Source organism: Myxine glutinosa, chromosome 11 (genome assembly GCF_964187855.1).
Source record: "Myxine glutinosa chromosome 11, kmMyxGlut1.1, whole genome shotgun sequence".
NCBI classification, from domain to species: Eukaryota; Metazoa; Chordata; class Myxini; order Myxiniformes; family Myxinidae; genus Myxine; species Myxine glutinosa.
Window position 1 is genome coordinate 44379444 of NC_136271.1, and position 9617 is coordinate 44389060.

Here is a 9617-nt window from a genome sequence, read left to right on the forward strand (position 1 = left end):
TGAACCCACTCAGCGCACATTGTACATTGAATGGAGTTCACTCCGACACCCTTCCTGCACACAGCACAAGGCCACTTCCCAGTTCTTTCCACCTCACCACATGCTTTACCACTTGCCATCACCTTCGTCTTTCCGATGTTCACCTTCAGACCATTTGTCTCCATACATTCCTTCCACTTGTTCATCTTTTCCTTCAGTCCATCCATACTTTCCGCAATCAACACCAGATCATCTGCATACAACAACTCCCACGGTAAACCCTCCTTTACGTTCTGAGCCAGCACCTCCATCACAGCTACAAATAGTAGTGGACTTAGTACCGAGCCCTGATGCACTCCCTCCTTCACCTCAAACTCACCACTGTTCCCGTCCTTCGTCCTTACAGCTGTGCGCGCTCTTTTGTACATTGCCATCACTACTCTGATCAACCATTCCTCCACTCCTAACTTCCTCATTGCCCATGTCAATACTTTGTGTGGAACCCTATCGAATGCTTTCTCCAGATCAACAAACCCAAGAAACAACTTCTTCCTCTTCTCCATGTACTTCTCCTGCAACTGCCTCACAATAAAAAGCGCGTCTGTCGTTCCTCTTCCTGGAATAAATCCAAACTTCATTTTGTCGATCTTCACTTTCTTCCTTATCCTCCTCTCCAACACCCTTTCCAATACCTTCATTCCATGCTCCAATAACTTTATCGCTCGGTACGAGCCACACTCTAGAGGGTCACCTTTCCCCTTGTATAGAGGGACGAGGGTACTCAGTTCCCAAGCCACTGGAATGCGGCCTTCTTTCACCACCAGATTACAGATCTCTGTCATTCTCTTCACACCCCAACTTCCTGCTGCTTCAACATATCTCCCCCAACTCCCGTCGGCCCTCCCGCTTTTATACTCTTCATTGCTTTAATCGCTTCCTCAACTTCCTTCTCAGTTATCTTCTCTGCCGGTCCTAAAACTGGATTACTCTCTATGTTGCCATCCCATTCATTCTCTGTATTCAACAGCATTTCCATATATCTTTTCCATCTTCCTTTAATTCCATCTGGGTCCACAACGATTTGTCCCACTTCATCCTTCAAGGAACTCACCCCCATCACATCACACCTCTCTTTCGCTATCTGCTTTGCAATCCTGAATACTGCTCTCTGACCCTCTTCCGAATCCAAGCATTCTCCCCACATTTTCCTACATGCCTCCTGCGCCTTTGCTACCTCTTTCTTTGCACCTTCTTGGCTGCCTTATAACTTTCATGCTCTGCTGTTTCTGCTCCCGTACCTTTCGCCTTCTGCCACTCCTTGAACTTCTTCCTCTTCTCGTCAAGCCTCTTTCCAACTTCCTCATCCCACCACCATGTTTCCGAGTGCCTCGGTGGTCCTTTTGTCCATCCACATACCCCAACAGACTAGCTTTCATTGACATCCAACCACTTTCAAGCTCAACCACATCATCCTCTACCCTACTCAGCCTCTCTTTTAATGCCTCCCTTACTTTTTTTGCCTCTTTTTATTTTAATATTTTATTTTATTTTAATTTTAATGCCTCTTTCAACCTCCACACCTTCATTCTCGGTTGGTACTTCACCCGCCGAGCTGTCCTCGCACCTTTCACCCTTATGTCGCAGACAACCAAGTGGTGCTGTGAAACAGCCTCCTCCCCCGGGATCACCTTTGTGTCCCGGAGGTGCCCCCTATCTCGCCTACGCACCATCAGGTAGTCAACGGTTGTCGTCGACCCACCTGACGTGTATGTAACAAGCTTATTATCCTCTTTCTGGAACTGAGTATTACAAATCAACAAATCAGCTCCATCAGCAAACTCCAAAATCCTTTCACCTTCTCCATTTCTCACACCATATCCGTAACCCCCATGAGCTCCCTAAAAACCATCCATACTCCTTCCCACATGTCCATTTAGGTCTCCTCCTACCACAACAACGTCCTCATCTTTCACGTTTTCCATCAGCTTCTCTATCGCACACCAGAACTTGTCCTTCTCTTCATCGCTCCGACCAACCTGCGGAGCATATCCCGAGATGACGTTCACCAAGAGCTTTCCAATCATCATTTTCACCATCATCAACCTATCACTCACTCTCGTCACACTCACCACATTGTCTACAAACTCCTCAGAAAACAGGACACCAACACCATTCACGCCCTCCAGGCACCCTTGCCACACAAACTTGTATTTCTGTCCCTGCCTACCCTTCACCATTCTCACACCACTTCCCTTCCATCTCGTCTCTTGCACACAACATATGTCCACTCTTCTTCTGACCAATACTTCCACCACTACTCCTGATCTCCCTGTCATTGTCCCTACATTCCATGTCCCAAACCTCAGAAACCGATCTCCACTTCGGGCTGTACCCTGCCCATATGTAGTTGTAATTGTCATGGTTCTCTTTTTGAGGCAATGTTTTTATGGCCGGATGCCCTTCCTGACGCCAACCCTCTTAGTCGTCTCTTACGACATGCAGGGATATGGTGTACCTATTCTAATCCAGGGTATACACTGGGAAACGTTTAAAACATGGAAATTCTGGGGGGGGGGGGGGGGGGCATCATGGCAGCGGGGGCCCCGTCAGCACCATGCCACGTTGGCCCGGTCAGCACCACACCCTTGGAAAGGACTTCGATGCACGTCGGCCCAGAGCCTCGCGTGAAGTCCAAGGACATCAGCACGTCATCTGAAAAACTCTTCCCTCCGAGCTGCTCTTGAACCTCGTCAGGAATCGTCCCGGTTCGTCTCAGGCCTCCACGTCCTAGCGCAGGAAACCGCAAGCTGCACTGCCCGTGGGCGGGAACTAGGCCTTGCTGCACGGTCCGCTCACTCCTGGCTCCGTGCGCGTGCGCGGAGCATTTCTGTTAATCTATGCAAATTATAATTTGCTGTTAATATTTATCTTTGAGAACCAGTATTGAGAATCAAGTGGAGCCCTTTGTTGAAACAAGATGACTCAGTCCCCACAGCTACAGAGTTGAGCAAGTCTTGGACGTGTTGTGGAGGGGCACTTGAGGGGCAAAGGCCAAACCAGGCCTACGTTGAATGTAGGCCCAAACACTTGGAACCCTAGTTCATGCTTGGAACCCTAGTTCAAATCTAATATGATATACACTACATGACCAAAAGTATGCGGACACCCCTTCTAATTCGGGGATTCAGCTGTTTCAGCCACACCCATTGCTGACAGGTGCAGTGCATTCAGAAAGTATTCAGACCCCTTCACTTTTTTCACATTTTGTTATGTTGCAGCCTTGTGCTGAAATGGTTTAAATTCATTTTTTCGCTCATCAATCTACACTCAATACCCCATAATGACAAAGAGAAAACAGGATTTTAGAAAGTTTTGCAAATTTATTAAAAAGAAAAAACTGAAATATCACATTGACTGAAATGTCTGTGATTATCCTGCAAATAAGAAAGTACAAACAGAATTGTAATTAACTACAGGGAAACTCATCCATAAGGATAGTCTCATAATTAGATTAATTTTTAGAAGCTATACTTCTACAGCAGCCATCTCAAAGATGCTTTTGTTCTCACCCTGCAGGTTCAGATTCAGATCATTCAGGAAGAAAAAGTTGCACAGCCATGTTTAATTAGTTGCTGGACATCAAAGATCCTGCGGTATCTTTTGCGAAGAGTAGGCGAGCTATTGCCGGCACCTTGGCCAGATTCTAAATTCCTGCCATGACCTCAGTTGAACGACAGACCTGGCCAGCGGGTTAGTGAAAGACTTGGGCCAAACTTCCCCCAGCTAACCCCGCAATAATGTGGGAATTATTGTGGTCGTTAAAGAAGAAGAGGTAGATCCTTCTTTCCTTTTCCTTTCAAAAAGTCACAAATCGGTTTTCGCACATCGCTAAATCATTGTAAAACTGCACTGAGACGCAGCCGTCTGACATTGCTGTGATAAGAAAGATCAGTTCTAATTGTTTTCTTCCAGTTAAACAAATGATTTCTTACTGCGAACGATGTGAGGGCCTCTAACGAATCAGATTGACGCCTTTTACTACGCACGACACCATTTCTTACAACTCATCAGTGCTTTCTATTTTGGAATAAAGACTTTGCTAATGCTAATGTATAATGCAGTGAAATGTGGGGAGGGTCTGACGAAGATGCTTCTTCAGAAGTACAATGTCAGTCATGTAGAGTCCCACAAATGTATTCTGCTATGATGCTCTTATTCTTCCAGCTGATGATTCTCAGACCGATAAGAGTACATGCGGCTTTCCAGGAGAAGCACCAGGCAAAGCGGAGCAAGAGGTGCGCCATCGTCCTGCTGCTCGTGTGGAATAAAGATGTCTCGTTATCCGACCAGGTTCCCTTTGACAAAATAAGATTTCAAATCGACGAGCTTGCTGGATTACGTTGCATGTGTGTGCTTCGTTTTGATTTGTTGTTTCTCCCCATCCATTCGTTGACGTTTTTATTGCAATGTTTTCTGTTAGACATCAAATCAGTTTGTAATTCTAATGAGTATTATAATCGATTTTCTTGACTTGAAGCATTTTTCGTGTGTTCGGAATGATTGCAGAAATCGTGTTTAGGCCCCATAAAAAAAGTATTATCTTATCACCCTCGTGCGCGCATCACTTTTGGTAGAATTACGATTTTTTTTTTCCATCGTCTTTTTGAACTTCTTTTCCATTAGAACTTTTTTTGCTCGAAAAGCGGACGATTCCTTCCGAATAACAACGAACGATTCCTTTCGCGCTCCGGAAGTCATCGGATCGATAGTTTTTACTTTATGCGCATGCGCAGTTACTATAGTCTGGCAGCTAAGCTAAATATAGCATAACAATTGTGCATTTTGTGAGGAAAGCACCAAATTTGGCACACTAGTGCACCAATTTTTTGGTTTTTACACCAATTATCATATCATATTATGAAAAGATCTGGATATTGGGCCATCTCAGATTCAGAGATTTGATTTTTGCAAGATTTGCAGATTTTGCAGATTTGTAAGCTGAGATTGCAACGCCAGGGACGGCCGACTTCTTCCTGCGAGCTGCCCACGTCACCCGCACAAGAAGAGCTCATCAAATCACTGCAGCGGCACTGCGCATCCTGCAACACCGTGCGCATGAACGCCACTGTATGACATATGCTGATGATGCAGAAGACCTGCCTGAGTTCGAAGACTGGTGTCACCAGAGAGGAGAAGACATTCCCAACTTTCAGTACTGGGCAACTGTGTTGTTGGTACTGGTCTACTAGAGATACTAGATAGAGGTCTACTAGATAAACTAGAGATGTTGGTACTGGTCTACGTGCGTTCTCTGCGGCAGGCTTCATTCACGATGTACCTCGATGCCCTGACGGAACTGGTCCCATGGTTCCATGCCTTAGACCACACACACTATGCCAGGTGGGTCCCTGTTCACCTGAGGGACATGGTTGCACTCCCAATGAAGCACCCAGATGTAGCCAGAGAATTCAGGGCTGGCAACTTCACTGTACAGAAGACAAAGAAGGTGTTCTCTTCGATCCCAATCGAATCGAAATCTTGCAAAAATCAAAGCTCTGAATCTGAGATGGCCCAATATCCAGATCTTTTTCATAATATGATAGTCTACTAGTGTGCCAAATTTGGTGCTTTCCTCACAAAATGCACAATTGTTATGCTAAGTTGCCCCACTACTACAATGACTGTCGCAAACACGATCCTTTGTGTGTGCAAAAATAAAAAAACCCCCAAAAACGCCCTCCCTCATCACTTCTCCAGCCTGGATAGGGTGATAAGATAATACTTTTTTTAATGGGGCCTTATGGGCCGTCTACATATTACACACAGTCGAGATAGTGAGTCGATTAAGAAGAATCGATTTGCGGAGCGGGGTAGACTGCTAAGGGTTGGGAAAGGAGACTCTAGGGAAGAGGATTTCGGGTGAATTGCCATTTTTGCATATTTAATATATAGATGCCACTTTGTAGTTTAATCAGATTGCAATATCTGTACAGAATTCCAAGTTGAATTCCAAGTCACAGGCACATTTTCTGTGTTCCCCATTGCGTGGTTTTGTTGTGACAAGAAAACTAGTCTAGAGATAAATGCAGCTGCCGGCTATCCATTGTTCTCGTGTACGAAGATGGACGTGGTACCGCTCAGGTTGTGTGGTATGCATTGCTGTGTGATATGAAGGATAGAATGCTACTTAATGATGGACACCAGGCTTGTTCACTTGGACCAAAGTTTTACCACAAACAGTAAAAGTGTTTATATTTGTTACTGGAATAAGTGTATTATGACCACTCAATTGTCTGAACGGAAGTTGCTACGTTACTTTGTTGAACGAAGCAAACCTGACCATAATGCTGTGACTATAAAATGCCAACCTGATGACAAAGTGAAATGGAGCAGGAAAATGTTTTTTATTTTGTTTGCTCTTTTTGCTATAATAATACTCAAAGTCCAAATAAAGCCTGTTTTTATTAGAGCATTATTCGCGATTTGCTGTCACCTGAACTCCAGCCGTGCGGGTTCTCTGCCGTTTAAAAGGTCCGTGGCATGATTGCTTTTTACATTAGCGGAAAGCACCCGGTGTTATTGACTTTGAATACGTTTTTACACCAATTATCAAGTGACTGTTTCGTACATCAGGAAATCGTGAAAATAATAGCACATCGTCGCTTTGTTCCTCGGACACCCGACACCTCTCTGATGTCACATGGGGAGAGTACCCTCAAAGGAACTATTTCTAGCTATGAAGAGGGAATGTGAAAGGTGTTTAGAAGCCGTGACAATTATAGTTTTACCTGCTTCCTAACACTTCGGGAAATTGATGCTGTCCGCACCAAAACCAAGGAAATAGTAGTTCTGAGAGAAAGATGGTAGCTCCAAAGCTCATAGTGAATAGCTTGAATCTTCTTTTCCCATTATCTTCCCAGCAGTAGTCAGAATTTTGGAATTTGGTTTGGGTGCCAATGTAATTATATGCCCTACTCTTTATGAAAGGCCCCATGGGATTGTTAATGCCAACCGGGTGAATGTGAGCAGACGGTATAAGGCCTGATAAACGTCCTCACGGAAATGGTGGCAAATCAGCAGAGCGACAGTTAATAGTTGGGTTTTATTGCACCAGAAATCGACTCCAAACTAGAGAACCTGTTGGCATTAAATTATATTTCAAAAAGTCTTTATACAAAAGGTTCCAGATAACTCGGCACGGATGTGATAAAAAAAAAATTACCAATAAAGAGTTAGGGTTTTGCAATCACTTCTGTGTGTCTGTCTGCCTTTGTGTGTGTCTGTCTATCTGGGCCGTAACTTTTTAACATTTGAGCTTTTGCCATCAAATTTTCAACAAAGGTTTATTACGAGAATATGGAGAAGTCAAATTAATAATTTGGTCAAAAGGTCAAAGGTCAGCCTCACATAAAATCGCCATTTTTCATCAAATTACCTGAAATTTTAAAAATTTGCATATTGGGTCACTGAAATGGTTCACCAATTGAAAGATAGAAGCTGATTGCTTTTTTTTTTAGATCAAAAGGTCAAATGTCAAGGTTGCATAGAATCATCAATTTTCATCTGGTTGATCAGATATTTTAAGAACTTGCATACGGTATTGGGTCAATGAAGTGGCCCACAAATCAAAAGCTAAAAGCCGATTGTTTGTTTTTTTTAGATTAAAAGGTCAAATGTCAAGGTTGCATGAAATAGTCAATTTTCATCTGATTGACATGAAATTTAAAGAATTTGCATATTGGGTGACTGAATTGGTTCACAAATCAAAAGCTAGAAGCCGATCGTTTTGATTTTTTTACATCCAAAGGTTAAGGTTGCATAAAATCATCAATTTTCATCCGATTGACTTGACGTTTGAGCAGTGTATACATATTGGATCACTGAAGTATATTGCTTTTGAGTTCAAGTGGTAAAGGTCATCTAACATCGTCAATGTTTTTGTAATTTTATGCCTCCGTTGACTAAGTCGCCAGAGGCATTATGTTTTCAGGTTGTCCGTCCGCCCGTGATAGGTTTCGTTTCCGCGTTAACTTGAGAACGGCTGAAGGGATCTTAGTCAAACTTGGTGCAGGCATGTAGAATGATGTAAAGATGAACTGATTGGATTTTGGGATCAAGAGGTCAAAGGTCAAAGGCCAAAGTCTAATAGGTCTATAACTTGAGAAGGGCTGAAGTGATCTAATTCAAACTTGGTACAGGTATGTATAATGATGCAAAGATGAACCGAATATAATTTGGGGCCAAGAGGTCAAAGGTCAAAGTCTGTTATAGGTCTATAACGTGAGAATGGCTGAAGTGATCTAATTCAATCTTTGTACAGGTATTGTCACGCTGACCCTTCCGGTTAAGACCAGGGACCGCGGATGGACCAAACGGATTTACTTGAGGTGACGACCAAACACGGATTTTACTTATGTAGCGCGGGAAGAGAAGAAGGGAAGAGGAAGAAGCGGGAGCTCGAAACTGTGGAAGGGGAACGAAGTCGAACACGAACGAACACGAGATCCCTCGCTCCAAGCTCCAAAGCACCGAGCACCGCTCCAAACACCGCTCCAAGCACCACGCGTCCAACGCCCTAAAAGCACCACGCGGCCCAAAGCACTGCCAGCGATCTCCACACGAGGTCCACCGTGAGGAGAGACAGGAGAGAGAACAGCGTCTTGACGAGGAAAGCCACAGGGAGGAATGCGACTGCACCGCTAAGAGCCAAGTCCAAGTCCTAGTGGGCTGCTGCTCCGAGCCAAGCTCGTCCTTTTTATAACCTTCCCAGTGACGTCAATCTTGGTGCGCTCCCCAATCAGCGTCGCGTAGCTTCCCGCCAGCCACCGAACCTTCCAGCGACTTCCCTCCAATGAACAACTTCCTTCTTAGTTGCGTCTTCGCGCCTACCGTGCTGACCAATCACAGGCCTCCTGGGCATGTTGCTATGCAAGTTCGTGATGCGACCGGCGGCAGCCATCATCGGCGGTGTCCTGGCCTGGTTTCCTGTCCGTTTTCTTCCAAAGTCATTGTCAGGGAAGGGAATTTAATTGCTGTGTGCAATAAAGGGCCTATATAAGTGTCTACAGGTGTGCGTTGCCATAAGGGACAACGGTTTGATTACCAGATGTGACGCACAAGGGCTGTTATCTTTAATCCCTAACTATCTAGCACACGAACATCCTGGTATGTCCACAGGTATACTCCTTAACCGACAAACCGGACTACACATGGAACTTATTAAAGGGCAGATTCCCTATCGTGACAGACGAAGCATGTTACCTATTCAGATCTACCTGACTCGAGATATTGCTCTACCCTACCGACATAACAGTATGTATAATGATGTAAAGATGAACTGATTCGATTTTGGTGTCAAAGGTCAACGTCCATAATAGGTCTACAACTTGAGAAAGGCTGAAGTGATCTAATTCAAACTTTGTACAGGCATGTATAATGATGTAAAGATTAACTGAATATAATTTGGGGCTAAGAGGTCAAAGGTCAAAGTCTGTTTTAGGTATATAACTTGAGAACGGCTAAAGAGATCTAATTCAAACTTGGTACAGATATGTATGATGATGTAAAGATTAACTGATTCGATTTTGGGGACCCAAGGTCCAAAGCCAACGGTCAGAGGTCATGTCAGATAGAAATGT

At 44.2% G+C, this 9617-nt stretch overlaps 1 protein-coding gene across 2 annotated transcripts in view; it reads left to right on the top strand.

Moving 5' to 3' along the window:
- Positions 1-6454, top strand: part of LOC137436621 (thioredoxin-related transmembrane protein 1) — a 36429-nt gene extending 29975 nt beyond the window's left edge. Inside the window, exon 8 of one of the 2 annotated variants that reach the window (XM_068130573.2) lies at positions 4204-6454. In XM_068130573.2, the coding sequence (XP_067986674.1) occupies positions 4204-4307 (104 nt within the window). In that variant the 3' untranslated portion in view covers positions 4308-6454. The remainder of the gene's footprint in view (positions 1-4203) is intronic. The other variant, XM_068130574.2, reaches the window with a different exon arrangement.
- The last annotated feature ends 3163 nt before the right edge of the window (positions 6455-9617 follow it).